Raw genomic sequence first — 16,734 nt, 5'->3', positions numbered from 1 at the left:
GAGTCTTCCATAATTGCTGTTGTGTTAGCCTCTGACTATTCACGTGTAGCGATATGGGATTGTCGACAGAACCTCTGTAATTCTGCCCGCAATTCCAAATCACACTGCAATGCTGGAAAAACGCAGCACATGTGTTTTTGTTCCATTCATTTTTAGTGGTACCAAAACACAGTGTGGTTTTGGATGATAGTTTTGCAATAAATCGCTCAACAATCGCAGCAAAAAGACACCACATTGTGGTGCCAGTAAAAATGAATGGAACACAATCACATGGGCTGCATTTTGCCAGCATTGTAGTGTGATTTGAAATCAGGGCGGGGTGGTGGGCAGAATCACAGCAATATGCTGCCCACGATCCCAAATCGCTACATGTGCCTAACAGGCTAACACAAGAGCAATTATGGAAGACTCAGTCCAGCGCCTCAATCACCAACTTTGCCAGCAGTTGCAACAATCTCAAATACCAGTAGAATTACAGGAAGAAATGCTGCAGCACTGCAGTTCTAAGCTAGCCTGACTGAGGAGGACACAAGGGAAAGAGGGACACGCCTAGTGACCCGGGGTGGACTGGGTCAACGGGCAGCAGCAGCCAGCAGGACTTCCGAACATCATCCACATACATGTCCACGTGGCAGACTGGTGTCTAACAGCACCCTTGAGGGTCCAGCTCCTCACCCAAGTGCCAATCAAAGGTGGGAAGCAGCACTGCAAGGAGGCCGAGCCAATGGAAATAGAGAGAGTCGGTGGGCGGGTAGGTTCCAGCCGCTCCCACACTGCTCAGTGCTTCTTCCTGTCCTGGTAGCTGCGGCTGCACAAGTCACAAAGACATGATCTCATATAAAGGAGCCTGGAGGCACTGAGGTAAGGAGGTGGAGCCTGGGAAAACATTTTCAAAATCAGTTTACTGTGGCAGATCAGGCAGTGATTGTGATTGGTTGCTAGGGGTTACTGCACATCATTACTGCTCACTGACTGGCTGCTAAAGGTTACTGCACATTACTGCTCACTGATTGGTAGTGATAGATTACTGCTTATCATTACCACTCAATGATTGGTTGCTATAGATTACAGCAGTGTGACAAAATACCAGCCCTCCTGGGATACAGTTAAAAAAAATTCTGTTGAGCATGCCGCAGAGAGTAGTGGGTATGACCATCTTGGGTATAAGAATGGCCAAGCCCCCTGTTCACATTGGAGCAACTTGTGTGATTTGACAACCGTCAAATCGCATGACAAGTCACACCCTATTGTTGGCAATGGCCATGTTTAAATGCCACACTGATTTGAAAAAGTAGTTCCTGTAATACTTATGGTGATTTTAGGTGCGACTTGCATAGACATCTGTGCATGAAGCCGCACAGATGTCTTCCAAGTCACACCTGAAGTCGCGCTTACATGCGGCTTTGAAATCATACGATTTCAGATTAAGCTGCGCGATTTCAAAGCCGCAGTCAATGTGAACAAGGGGGTGATTAAACATAACCACCCCTTGACCACCTACCTCTATATGAACATAGCAGCTGCATCATTGCCTACACATTGCTGTGATATCAATGCTTGGCTTCACGGTGCTGCCATTAAACTTGCCCATTGATGTCACAGTAGCCGCAGCCACAAGCAAAACGCACAGATAATCAGAGACTGCAGATGGATTACACGAGATAACAAGAGACTGCAACTACAGGGAGTGACCAGCTGCGACTACAGGGAATGACCAGAAACTGCGACTACAGGGAATGATCAGAAACTGTGGCTGTAACTACAGGGATTGACCAGAGACTGCTACTACAGGAAATGACCAGAGACTGCGACTACAGGAAATGACCAGAGACTGCGGCTGTGACTACAGGGAATAACCAGAGACTGCTACTACAGGAAATGACCAGAGACTGCTACTACAGGAAAGGACCAGAGACTGCTACTACAGGAAATGACTAGAGACTGCAACTACAGGAAATGATCAGAGACTGCGACTACCGGAAATGACTAGAGACTGCGGCTGCGACTACAGGGAATAACCAGAGACTGCGACTACAGGAAATGACCAGAGACTGTGACTACAGGAAATGACCAGAGACTGCGACTACAGGAAATGACCAGAGACTGCGGCTGCGACTACAGGGAATAACCAGAGACTGCGACTACAGGAAATGACCAGAGACTGCGGCTGTGACTACAGGGAATAACCAGAGACTGTGACTACATGAAATGACCAGAGATTGCGAATGCGACTACAGGAAATGACCAGAGACTGCGAATGCAACTAAAGGAAATGACCAGAGACTCCGACTACAGGGAATGACCAGAGACTGCGGCTGCGACTACAGGGAATGACCAGAGACTGCTACTACAGGAAATGACCAGAGACTGCTACTACAGGAAATGACCAGAGACTGCGACTACAGGAAATTACCAGAGAATGCGACTACAAGGAATGACCAGAGACTGCGGATGCAACTACAGGAAATGACCAAAGTCTGCGACTACGGGGGATGACCAGAAGACTGTGACTACAGGGGATGACCAGGAGAGTGCGACTACAGGAAATTACCAGAGACTGCCAATACAGGGGATGACCAGAGACTGCGACTACAGGGGATGACCAGAGACTGCGACTACAGGGAATGACATAGCATAACAGTAAGTCTACTGTCTACAGGCAGTATGTAACTATTGGCAGAAAGACCTACCTGGCCAGCGGGCTCACCTCCCGCTCTCAGAGGTTCAGGGGTGGTTTTCCATGATACGGGCGGGGCTTTAAGCGGCAGAAAGCGGGGCTCTCAGATGTACAGTGGAGGCACTCTCAGCACTCCCTCTCTCCTCCAAGCCTCCAACACATACAGGCTATATGGGGCGGAGCAGGGCAGGGTCAGAGCGTCAATAGAGCACCCGGCTTTTTGCTCAAAAATCCTCCCTATGCAGTAGGTACCAAGAAACCACGTACAAAATTTTGACACGTTGATACAGAACCCCATCAGTTTTGGCAAAAATATTCCCTCTGCAAACAGACCGTTGCTGGCGTTGTGGCCTCCATTCGGGTACCCTTCTGCATATTTTCTGGGAGTGTCCTGGACTTGCCACTTTCTGGCAACCAGTGCTTAAGATTATACATAAGCTCACGGACATCTCACTGCAAGATAATCCAGCTGCGGTCCTGCTTAACCTAACCCCACTGTCAAGGAAACGTTACCACAAATCCCTTCTCAAACATCTCCTTAATGCGGCACGGGCTTGTATTCCGCCTTTGTGGAAACAACAGTCTGCCCCAACGGTAGCCCAGTGGTTCGCGAAGGTGAGGGACATAGGACAGATGGAAGATCTGACAGCGGCATTGCAGGATAAGTCTGAGGAACACAAGTCCAGATGGATACTTTGGAACCTCTTCCGCTTCTCGGACGAGTTCCTCCAATATACCTAATTAAGATCCTTTAGCAGAGGTTTCTGCTCTATGACCGACGTTGCTGATGCCTTCCTTTGGGAGGCAACCCCTCCAACCCCGCCCCCACCCCCCTCTCCTCTTTTTTTTCCCTACCCTTTCTTCACTCTTTTTTCTATTTATTTTCTAATTATTATCAAATAATTTAATGAAAATATGGTGTGTACAGATTAGCATTCTCTACCCCATTTTAGACTTCCCTCCATGATGTGACAATTTCCATAAGCAATCTAGAGGTTTCCCCCCTTGGACGGGCTCGCCCTAGGTTTGATCTGCCTGAGGGGTTCTCTGTGTGAAGTTAAGAATGTTTTGTTTTTCTTATTGCCTGTAATATTTGTTTTGATATTTTATAATATAATACGAAGTATTGGTTGTACTTCAAACGTTTTGCATTGATTGCTTGTTCTGAGAAGTTGCCTTTATATTGTACCTGTAACGCATCATTTAAATAAAGAATAAAAAAAAAAAATAGAGCTCCCGGTCCCGCCCCTCTCTGCTGACAGAGCCTCCCTCAGTCCAAGCTGAGCCCAACAGCCCAGGTTGCCGCATCCCGATGGTCGGACGGTGTAACAGCAGGCTCAAGCAGCACACAACAGCGTGTGTGTCAATGTCTGCCAAGTGCGGTGATGTAGTTCCAAGTTCTGCACCGATGCTCTGGGGGGGGGTTCCCCCCCCCACCCCCCCCCCCCCCCCTTAGCTACATCCCTGCCAGCTGGATTCACACAACTATTTGACTACACTTAAAGTAGAACTATAGGCAATTTTTTCTTCATTTTGGATAGAGTAAGGAAGGGTTATAACCCCTGACAGATTTTTTTTTTTGCACCATCTGTGTCCCATTGCAGAGATTTCCCTTCACTTCCTGTCCATAGCCAAACAGTAAATTAGAAGAAATCCCTGCAATTTAAAATAATTTCTTGAGGACCCCCAGGTCACCAGGACTATTGTCCCCATTGGAAGGTTTCCTCTCTATTGCTTTTCTGGGGACAACCCAATTTGGGATTTTCTTTTACTTTCACTTTCAATATTAATGGTAAACAGGCCAAATAGAGAGAGTGAATCTCCCTAATGGGGGCTCAGACTTTAACAAAAAAAAATAGCGATCAAATCCCTCTCCACCTAAAAAAATTGCCTTTAGATAAAAAAAAATTAATCAGGACTAAACTAGAAAGTTGGAAAAGTAGTACAAACATTAAAATACATTGGCATGGGCAGACCCAGTATAAGGTTATGCAGCATACTACAGCAGTAATACCTGTAGCTTACCAATTTCCTTCTAAGCTGCTTAGACACATTTATAAACTATGGGCCAGATTCTCATACATTCGCGCTGCTCCTGGGCAGCGGAATATATGAGATCTACGTTACACCGCCGCAGGTCTACAGGTTTACATCCTGATTCTCAGAACACTTACCTGTAAACTTGCGGCGGTGTAGCGTTAGATTGCTCGTCGCAAGCCCGCCCAATTCAAAATGGGGCGGGGCACCATTTAAATTAGGCGCGCTCCCGCGCCGAGCGTACTGCGCATGCTCCGTCGGGTAAATTACCCGACGTGCATTGCGCTAAATGACGTCGCCCCCGACGTCATTTGCCTAGATGTATACGTAAATGGCGTCCAGCGCCATTCACGGACATCTTACGCAAACGACGTAATTTTTATTGAATTCGACGCGGGAACGACGGCCATCGTTAACATTGGTTGCCCCTGCTAATTAGCAGGCGCAACCAACGCGTCGGGTACGCTACGCAAACGACGTTAATTCGCTGCGTCGACCTCGCGTATGTTCGGGAATCGCCGTACTTACCTCATTTGCATAGACGACGGGGAAAAGCGACGATGCGACACCTAGCGGCGGGAAAAAAAAAAATACATTTAAGATCTGACAGCGTAACAGCCTTACGCATGTCAGATCTAATGGGTACCTATGCGCAACTGATTCTGAGAATCAGTCGCATAGATACCCGGGGCCAGATGAGGTGTTACGACGGCGCTAATGGTGTTGCGCCGTCGTAACGCCTTTGAGAATCTGGCCCTATCAGTCATATTATTACTAGTACTACTTTATTATCATGTTCTAACCATATAAAGGGCCGTAGTAGAGCTGAAAGTGTAGACAGACCTAGAAACATTTTTAATTATTATTCTGTAATTGTTTGTAACTGTATTGCACTACAATAATTATTGTCATAAAAATAAGAAAAACTCCAGGCTTTACTTAAAGAGACCGTACCACCAGACCATTTATTTCAGCAAAAATATTCCTATAGAATTACTGTATCTTTATGCATGTTATTTACCTGTGTAGACATCCTCCCTTGTGAAGACATTCAAAAGCCCTAAGATTGCTGATGGTAGCCGCCATCTTGGATGTGATGTCAGCAGCCCTAGCAGACCTCATAGTTGTCACTCAAAAGAAACTCCATTGCATTCCCCTGCTCTCTTATTCCGATTTAATACCTAAAAGGTTATGTTGAGAGGTAAAATGGAGGGGCGGATGAGGCAGTGTCACCACAAAAAGTAATAAGACACTCTCAGAAAAGTAGACGACTATGGTGTGCAGGAAGGGAGGGAAATTGACTATTAAGTGAAACGCACAGTGTCTTTTTCTGTGCTGATAACTGCAATGATTAACCGCTTCCCGTCCAGTGACATACCAGTATGTCACTGCTAAGGAAGGGTGATATCTCAGTTATTGCAGCAAAAATGACCAAGATATCATTTTTTTTCCAGCCACTGTTTACCATTAATGTAAAAAGTATGGAGCTGATGAATTACTTAACAGGCAGCGCCAGGCACTCCCAGAGCAATCAGGGAACCCAGTAAGAATGTGACAGACGGCATCCGATTCCTGGGACACAGTGAGAGGAACTGATGTTGTTCCTCCCAATGTGTAACATCAGAAACCAAAGTGATGTTTTTTTACCTGGCCGGGTACCAGCCAGTTAAGCAGCCAATCAGACCAATCTGTATCTGATTGGCTGCATTGGAGGCCAGAGGAGAGATCTGGAGCCTAAAAGACCCCAGATCTCTCCATAGTATGTTATTCATCCTGTGTGATAGCAATAAAGTATTTTTTTATTTTATTTATTAAATAAAAATTTCAAAGTGTCCTAGCCCCTCCGCCTCCCTGTGCTTGCTCGTAAATGTGAACACGCGCCAGTCCTGCGTGTATATGTAAATGGAATATTTAAATGGAAATCACACCACACAAGGTTTGCCCGCAAATGTCAGATTGAGAGCAATAATTCAAGCTTCAGACCTCCTGTTTAACTCTTTACTGGTTAACTTTTAAAGTGTCGCCTATAGAGATTTTTAGATTCTGTAGTTTGGTGCCCTTCCACAGGTTTGGTATCTATTTACTCGGTGTAACATTTCCTTATATATTTTACAAACAAAAAATGGGTATTATATTGTGTTTTTGTGCATTGGGCCTCATGCACACAGGACTTTTATTTAACTCTCCTAGAAGCCAGCAGCGTTTTTGCAGAAAAAATGCCTGACACTTGTAAAAGTTTTTTAAGCTTTTACAAGCTTTTAGGAGCTTTTTATAGGCATCAAGCTCTTGGGCGCTAATTCATTCTCTTATCAACGGTGGGTATAGAATTGGGTATATTGGATTGTACGATATAATTTTTTTATGGTTTGAACTGGATGGACTTGTGTCTTTTTTCAACCTAACTATGTAACTATTTCATTGACTTGAATAAATAAAACATTTTGGCCATTGAAATTAGTTAATGCTCAAGCACTAAGGTTTAACAGCTGCTAGAAGCTGCTGGCAGCTTCTAGCAGCTGTTAGGCTTCATGCACATTGGGCTTAAAAAAACTTCTGTTCTCTTTGGAGTCAAAAAATGTTCATATAGAGAATTTTTTGTACAACGTTTAGACGAGTTTGGGAGAGTTTTATGTTTTTTCTGCCAGTGAGCACCAATCAGAAACGCGAATGAGAAGGTTTTTTTTTCTGCTTCTTAACGTTGATCTCAAAATATGTGCATAAACACATAGGATAACATTGAGCTGCTTCTACAGGCAAAACACAAAACTCCTGTAGAAGCAATGTTATTTATGCCAGTGTGCATGGAGCCTTAGTAGATTGAAAAAAAAAAAATTCTGTCAAAACTCTGCTGCTCCTGAACGCATTGCACTGGCAGTAATTTTTTTTACTGCCTCTAAATGCTCCTGCCACTAAAATCTTGTCTGTGCATGCACAAAGGCTAACATGGAGGGGCGTTTAGAGGCAGGAAAAAAAAAATGTCAGATGCTGTAGCCTTATGTACCCTGCTGGCTGGGTAAACGGTGTTTAAGAGCAGTTGGGCATTTTTTTCAACTGCTCCTAAACTCTCCTCTATGTTATCTTATCAGTACATGGACACAGGTTGTTTATAGTCATTTCTAGGCGGTTTTAGAGCTTTTTCTGGAACCCCAAAAAATTTGTTCAGAAGCGTTTAGAGTCATTTAAAGCGTCAAACGTGGCTAAATGCGGTAACTATAGGCAAGCCTTTGTTGTTTCATGTAGGAGAAGGAAGTCAGAATTGGGATGTTTATCCTGATTTTGACAGGTACCCACTCCCACTTCAAGTTGGATTGCTGCAGCTATTCACTGGAAGTTCTCTCTCGCCCCCACCACTCGGCAACACTACACAGAAGGCTGCAGGACCATTCACAAAGCTCATCGTGGCTTACAGTAAATATGCTGCCACTGGGACCCACAGCCTGACGACAAAGTTGTTTGGGTGAGAACGGCGCTGGATCTCAGGACAAGTAAGTGTCCTTTTAGTAAGAGTCAGCAACTTCAGTATTTGTAGCTGCTGACTTTTATTTTGTTCTCAAAAGGCTGTTGCTTTATAAGGTGGTGGCAGGATCTCGTTAAAAGAAAACCTCAGAAGATGAACATGGAAGCTGCCATTGCTGACCTCAGCATTCAGAAAATGCTAACAACCTGGATGTTATTCTGACCTTTACATTCTGTATCATGAACCTAGAGTAAGTACTCAAATCAGAAGCTCTAATTTGTTTACATTATCTAATTCTTCACATTTGTTTTGGGCCAGTAATATTTTTTGCAGGCAGGTAAAAAAAACAGGCAATTTTTTTTGACAGGTTTACTTTAAATCATTGTTTGTTATGGATATACAAGTTCTCCATTCTGCCTGTTATACAATATTTTCTTTAACCTCCCTGGCGGTATTCCCGATTGTGGCTTGGGATTGCATTGCATGATCCTGGTGCAGTATACTCACCTTGTCCTCAGGATCCTGCGATTTGTCCCCTCGCTATGTCCGCGGGCTGTGTCCTCCGCCCGATGCCTGTGTGCCAGGCTCCATTCCCTGCGAGTGTCGCGACGCACGGGGGCGGAGCCTGACGGCAAATTTTAAAATTATAAAATTCACAATACATACAGTACACTGTAATCTTACAGATTACATTACAGTATACAATTATTTCATATCCCATTTGTCCCTAGTGTTTTCTCCAGTGCCCTGCATGCAGTTTTATATTATACACACTGTTCTTTCTGCCTGGAAACTTAAGATTGTCCATAGCAACCAAAAAGTGTCCCTTAATGTCAAAAGTGGTTTGAAACCAGCTAGAAAACAGCGATAGTAAATAAGAACACTTGCAGAATTGAGTGATGGTGAATAGTGGGGAAATTCATTTTATTATAATATTATTTTTTTATAATTTAGAGTTATTATAATTTATGATTTTGTGTTTCAAACTTTATCATACCCAGATGTCTACTAGACTCTTGTTTGGACAGATTTAAGTGTGTTATTACTAATAATTACAGGCCTACAATATAAAACGCCAAATTTCTATTCAAAACAATGTACCGCTTTGAGACCCAAAAATCTGACATAATCATACCGCCAGGGTGGTTAACGAATAAAAGGACACATGTATTATTTAGGACCGCTCAAACCTACATAAAAAAGACTCATAAATTAATATAAAGAGATTGTTTCAAATACTCACTTGTTTCATGATAATCCCACTGATATCCAATACAGACATGTCGGCTTTCTTACACTCATTCTTTTCCCATATGATTGCACTTACTCTCTCAGAAGTGGGACTTGTACCTTGTAGCCAAAACAGATGGTTCTATCGATAAAAAAGAAGACACCACAAACTGCAAGTTTCCAATGAGAAAAAACAGCGTCTTGAAATGATAATAGTAACATTCATGTTTTCTAAGCACTTCATGACTAGAAGTTGTTCTCCTATGGACCAGACTATTTTTATATTCAGCTATGTGCCCACAAATGTACGTTTAACGGTCAATAACCATAATACTGTAATATGAATACTAATTAGGGGGGCACAAACAAAGCTTTTTCTTGGTAGTACTGTTATTTATAGAAGAGGTATTTTAAAGAAGAACTGAACTCTTGAAGCTGTGCTGAAATAAAGGCAGACAAAGGACCACTATTACTTATTTATGATGCCTTGGTTCGCACTGTATCTCTGTGTGTAGCCTCCAGAAGAAGAATGGTGCACAGCAGATAAGTGACATCACTAAATCTTACTCCAATTCTTCTAAAAACCAGCAGTACCTTAGATTTCCGATACAGTATCTCACAAACGTAAGTACACCCCTCACATTTTATTATATCTTTTCATGTGCCAACACTGAAGAAATTACACTTTGCTACAATGTAAAGTAGTAGTGACTGTACAGCTTGTAAAACAGTGTGCATTTACTGTGCCCTCAAAATAACAACACACAACCATTAATGTCTAAACCATTGGCAACAAAAGTGAGTACAACCCCTAAAAACGTCCTAAATTGGGCCCAATTAGCCATTTTCCCTCTCCGGAGTCATGTAACTCATTCGTGTTACATGGTCTCAGGTGTGAATGGGAGCCAGTGTGTTAAATTTTGTGTTATCGCTCCTCACTCTCATACTGGTCACTAGAAGTTCAACATGGCACCTCATGGCAAAGAAACTCTCTGAGGATCTGAGAAAAAGAATTGTTGCTACACTAAAAAAGGGATTTTTTAATACAGCTTACCTGTAAAAATTCTTTTCTTGGAGTACATCACGGGACACAGAGCGGCATAATCATTACTATGTGGTTTATATGGAGTACCTTCAGGTGATGGACACTGGCAATCTCAAACAGGAAGTCCCCTCCCTATATAACCCCCTCCCATAGAGGAGTCCCTCAGTTTTGTAGCAAGCAGTATGCCCTCCAAAAATGGTCCCAAAACGAGGGGTGGGAGCTCTGCGTCCCGTGAAGTACTCCAAGAAAAGGATTTTACAGGTAAGCTGTATTAAAAAATCCCTTTTTCTTTCTCGTACATCACGGGACCACAGAGCGGCATAATCATTACTATGTGGGTTGTCCGAAAAGCAATGCTTCCATGAGGGGAGGGAGACATCTCAAACCAGGAGATCTAATTCAGAAGTGACCTTTAAATCATAATAAATCCAAATTAAATCCAACAAATAATTATATGATTAATTTAATTAATTCATTAACTTACCAAGGAGTTCCCCAGGTATCACGAGGATCTTAAATTTCAGCCTGCAGCACTACCTGTCCAAAGGCTGCATCGGCCCTTCTTCTCATATCCAATAGCAAACTTTGCGAAAGTGTGACCGATGATCAATTGCCACCTTGCAAACCTGAGCCATAGAGATCTGGTGGGTGTGCTGCCCAGAAGGCGTTCATGGCCCCTAGTAGAATGGGCCTCAACTGATAAAAGGAGGGGGGCAACCCCTTCAAGCCGTAGGCCTGACTGATTAGCGCTTAAACCATCTGGTGATGGTAGCTTCAGCTGCCGTTAGACCCTCCTTGGTTCTTCCGGCAGGATGAACAATGTATCCATCTTCCAAATCCTTTCTGTAGCCCTGAGACAGCCTTCATGGCCTTGACCAAACCTAAGGCGGTGCATCAAGCCCTTCTACGTAAGGAGTGGCTTTTGGAAAAAAAGAGATGAGTAGGATCAAATCCTGATTCAATAGAAAAAAACTGGACCCCACCCTTAGGCGGGAAAGACGGAAGCGGACGGAGAACCACCCTGTCTTTATGCAGACTGAGGCATGGTTCTTACAAGACAAGATTCAAATCCCACGGATAACCGGAGACTAGATGGGAGATTAATGCGTCAGACCCCCTAGAAAAAAAGGTTTTAACCAAAGAGTGCGTGGCCAACGGCCCAACACAACCATACCGATAAGGCCGAAATCTGTCCTAAACTAGAACTTCAAGGCCAAAAAACCTTATCTACTCTGTCTGAAGGAATAAAACGCAATACCCTGACAATGGTGTATTTGCGTAGAGAGCCATCTCTGGGAATCACACCAGCCTCCATAGGTCCTTCAGACCCTGTAATAAGATACTCTGGAGACTGACCCATCTAACCTCAATCAGAGTAGAAACTAACTTGGCTAGATAGGCCCTACCCCTGAGGATCAGGATTTCACGCCGCCAAGCCGTCAAATTTAGATGCCGTAAGGCAGGGTGGAGTATCGGACCTTGCGGAGAGTAGGTCTGGGCGAAGTGGAAGGGTCCAAGGTTCCCCCACTGACAGTTCTCAAGATCAGAGAGTACCATGACCTTCGGGGCCATGCTGGCGGAATTCAGAATGACTGGCTGTTCTCCACCCTGATCCTGCGCAGCAGGCGAGGCAGCATCTGTAATGGGGGGAAGGCGTACAGCAGACTGAACGAATGCCAAGACAAACCAACGCATCGGTTCCGCAGGCCAGAGGGTCCCTTGCTCGGGACACGAACTTGTTTAGCTTCCTGTTGAACCTAGATGCCATGATGTCCACATCGGAAATCCCCATTTCTGGCAGATCTCCCTGAAAGATTTGGGGATGGAGAGACCACTCCTTGAAATCAGCTGTTGGCGACTTAAGAAGTCCGCCTGTTAAATTGTCCACCCCTGGGAATAAAAATCGCCGTAGATGCATGGAACATGCGCTTCTGCCCACCGGAAAATTAAGCTCACTTCCCTTTGGGCGGCTCGACTCTTCGTGCCCCCTTGATGGTTTATATATGCCACAGCCGTGGCATTGTCGGACTGCACTCTCACTGGAGACCCTTGCAGTTTGGACGTCCAGGCCTTTAAGGCTAAGCGTTGCCGCTCTGATCTCCAAGATATTGATTGGCAGCCGTCTTTCTGACTCTGCCCAAATCCCCTGCTGGATCTGCCCATCCAAGACTGCTCCCCAGCCCTCAGGCTGGCATCTGTGGTTATCAACTTCAGATGATGGGACTGAAAGATTTTCCCTTTAGGAGGTTCCGAGGCTTTAGCCACCAGCAGAGGCTTTGCCGGACCCTTGATGGCAGGGTCAATGGAAGATCCAGGGCTTGTGGTTCTTTGTTCCAGGTGACAGGGTTGTCTGCAGGATTCGCGTGTGCGCCTGAGCATATGGCACCGCCTCGAAGGTGGCCACCATCTTTCCTAGTAAGCTCATGCACAAACGGATAGTGGGCTCTCTTTTACTTAGCACCAACGTTTTGTCGTGCGGGAGGCCGTCGATACTGCCTGGGGCCCCGAGAGCCCTGGGGATGGGATTGCTGCCGCTTGAACGTAGGACCCCGAAATCTCCTTTTGACTGGTAAAAGAGTACTCTTGCCACTTGATATAGTCTGTATGTATTTAATCAAGATCTTCCCCAAAAAGCTACCTCCGTGAAAAGGAAAGCCTGCTAAAAGCTTTTTTACACGGAGTCTCTGCTGACCAATTCTTTAGCACAAGAGCCGTCGCATATGTACCAGAAACAGCGACAGACGGGACGCCTGGTTGGATGGAAACCTTTATGGCATCCACCGCCAAAACAGAGAGCTCTAGGAGGTCGGCCAGATCCTGCGCCTGCTGAGCCGGGAGCTCCTTAATATCTCTTTTGTCTGGTTCTTCAAGGCCTGACAGACGCCTATACAGCAGAACCGCCGGTTGCACGACTGCTCCTGCCGTAGAAAAAGATGCCTTCAAAAGGGTCTCTAACCGCTTATCAACGGATCCTTAAACATTTGTATGTTATCTACTGGACAAGTAAAGACTTGTTCACGCAGGAGACCGCTGCATCCACAGCGGGAAGCACCCATTCTTCGAAAATTTTTCCTCCATGGGGTACAGTACAGAAAACCTCTTAGGAGGCACGAAAATCTATCGGAGGCCCGGGCCCAATCCTGAAAGATCAGGACTTCCAGCAAGGGGTGGACCGGAAATGCTACGTTTACTCAATGGCGCTTTGAAGGAGCCCAGAGAAGATACGGCAGGAATCTGAATGTTCTGGCGTGGGCAGATTAAAAGCCGAGCGGACCATGTCGTTTAAAGACTGTACCCACAGATTCTCTGCCTGAGAAACCGAAAAAAGTTCCTCAATAGTGGATTCCTCAATGTCAGAACCTTCTAGGAACTGCCCGTTTGGTCCTCCTGAGATTCTAACTCCTCTGGGGAAGAGACCCAGCATCAGCGGAGACCAACTGAGGGGACGGAGAATCTGGTCCGTTTTTTTGCCTGCAAGAGAACTAGAAAAGAGGGTAGATAGTCGCTGTTCTAACCCCTGCAGGGAGACAGCTAACATATCCTGCGTGACAAACACTGGGTCAGGCAGAATGGGGCCAGCCACAGCACCCACCACACCTAATGGCTCCTCAAAGGCGGCAACATTCGGATCTTCGGGAGAGGACGGAACCGGTATAGTCTGATTAAGATCCTCAGAACCTAGAGGGGAACCCTTCTGCTTCTTTGTACTTTTAGCATTCTTAGTCCCCGAACCTTTAGGGCCCATGATACAAAATTGAGGCACTCCGCTAACAACACCTGACTGTTCGTAGCAAGGATAAAAAAAATATATGTAGCTTAAGGTAGAAAAAAAACCTTATAAGCCAATGAAAAAGGTAGTGCAGACCCTTTTCCCTGAGGAAATAATCTTTTATACTTATAATCCTCCCTTTTTTTTTTTTTTTTTTAGTATATTATAGTATATCTTTTTTTTTTTTTTTTTTTTTTGCACCTTTAAACAGACTGTGTGAATGCCAACTGCTGCCAAAAACCTTAGGCTCAAAATAGAGAAAATCAGGGGAAAAAATCTCCTATTTCTCCAACAAAGTCAGTGAGGAGCTAGCTCCAGACCTAAAAAGGTCTTATACCGCCAACTAGGTGTCACCCTGCCGCTCTGTGTCCTGCTCTGCATCGCTCTTGCGTCCCTCCGGTCAGCAGACGAATCCTACACTGACCGGAGGAACAAGCTGCTGCGGCTTTTACAGCGAGGGGGAACGCCCCCTACGTTCCCGCGACAGTCACTACGCTCCCCGCCCTCCAACGCGCACATCTATATCATGCGCGCGCGTCCAGGAGGAACACGAGGAGAGGAGCAGCACGCGGCGCGCCAGGACACCCGGAGACCTCCGCTACAGAGCGCAGGGGGAGCACCCAATACAGGTAGGCCCTGGCCTTGTTAAGCTGGGAAATAACGGGGGGAGGCTTGCCCTGCTAGTCCTAGAACCAGGCCACTAGCTCCTACCCCCCAAAACCCATGCGGGGCAGCCACATAGCAACACAGTCAGAGGGGGGATCCACTAGTATAAAACAAGGGGAGGTAACCATCCTGTCTGGCAGACATAGTGGAAACAATTGCCTATGCAGAGCATCCAGGCTACCCAACTAGGCTTCCCCCCCGAGGGACCTGCTGACGAACCAAGTTCCGCAGGCCCCTCTCTTACCTGCTCCACGCTGAAGGGTATTGCAAACGCAAGAGGCCCAATCTTCCCCCATCTCCGTGGGTTCTGTCACCAGACCTTCAGGGACCCGGGTCCTGTGCAGGACCACACTGCCCTGGACCTATACAGCACCCTGGCAACAGCACCTTTTGGACTTTAGAAAGTTCAAAGTTCTGGGCCCAGGGTCCAGCCCTCCGAAAGAGAGGCATTATAGGCTAAACCCCACGACTTGGGGCCCGGGTACTGTCCACTTTTGGCTCTGAGGCACTTTGGACAGATCCGGTATAGTCTACCTAGTCCAAGGACATGGAGGCAAACTAATTCGTGACCAACACCTAAGACACTGGCGAAAAAACTGAGGGACTCCTCCTATGGGAGGGGGTTATATAGGGAGGGGACTTCCTGTTTGAGATTGCCAGTGTCCATCACCTGAAGGTACTCCATATAACCCACATAGTAATGATTATGCCGCTCTGTGTCCCGTGATGTACGAGAAAGAAAATGGCCTAGGCTATAAGTTGATTGCCAAGACCATGAAACTGAGCTGAAGCATGGTGGCCAAGATCATACAGTGGTTGAACAGGACAGATTCCAATCAGAACAGCCCTTGCCATGGCCGACCAAAGAAGTTGAGTGCACGTGCTCAGCATCATATCCAAAGGTTGTCTTTGGGATATTTTTTAAAAGCTCTTTTCTTATAGTTTATAGCTTTTTAAACTTTGTCCATGAGCCGGTTTAATTTTTAGCCTTTTAAACTTATTGCCCATGGGAATATACTTTGCAGTCAGTTCACAGTCTTTTTGAAAAATTCAGTTAAGGTAGAAGAATGAGGTTATTGATATGTGTCATGTGTTTTGGGTCAGTGATTCAGTCCCTAATTGCATATATATGGAAACTTTTCAATCATAGAAGACCGAAAACAAGAGGAACTAATTGAATACACTGACTAAATAGTTACATTATCAATAAAATGTATATATTTTTGTAGTAACACATGATGCGAGGACAATTAGGTTGAAAAGGGGGCTAAAATCAATTATAGTGGGATCTGGGCCAGTGGGGCTTGGGTCAGATCAGCACATAGACATACACACTTAGGACGAGAGACGTAACAAAAAAGGACGTCTCTCGTCCTAAGTGTGTATGTCTATGTGCTGATCTGACCCAAGCCCCACTGGCCCAGATCCCACTATAATTGATTTTAGCCCCCTTTTCAACCTAATTGTCCTTGCATCATGTGTTACATTATCAATAAAATGTATATATTTTTGTAGTAACTATTTAGTCAGTGTTATTCAATTAGTCCCTCTTGTTTTCGGTCTTCTATGATTGAAAAGTTTCCATATTTTGAAAAATTCCCATTTCTGGTCTGTGCCCATTGATGTCAAAATTCTTTTCCCAGTCTAAAGTCATAAAGCGCAGCCCTCATCCTTGGAAAATATTCTCTCTTGATAGTAATGTGTTTTTATCTTTCCCGTTATTTGAGGTTTGCTTACAGCTAACATCAAATGATATCATGTTATAGTCACTGCTACCCAGGTGTTTCTTTATCTGAACATTAGTAATACGCCTGCAATGGTTTGAGTTTACCAGGTTCCAACAGAGCATCTTT

At 45.1% G+C, this 16,734-nt stretch overlaps 1 protein-coding gene across 1 annotated transcript in view; it reads right to left on the bottom strand.

Annotated features, from left to right (window-relative positions):
* Positions 1–16,734, bottom strand: part of PHTF1 (putative homeodomain transcription factor 1) — a 245,573-nt gene that overhangs the window by 61,372 nt on the left and 167,467 nt on the right. The window contains 1 exon segment of the mRNA XM_040339390.1: positions 9,415–9,543. Coding sequence (XP_040195324.1) covers positions 9,415–9,543 — 129 coding nt within the window.

Source organism: Rana temporaria, chromosome 2, assembly GCF_905171775.1.
Source record: "Rana temporaria chromosome 2, aRanTem1.1, whole genome shotgun sequence".
NCBI classification, from domain to species: domain Eukaryota; kingdom Metazoa; phylum Chordata; class Amphibia; order Anura; family Ranidae; genus Rana; species Rana temporaria.
Note: the sequence above shows the minus strand (reverse complement) of the source record. Positions and strands in the feature narration are given on the sequence as shown.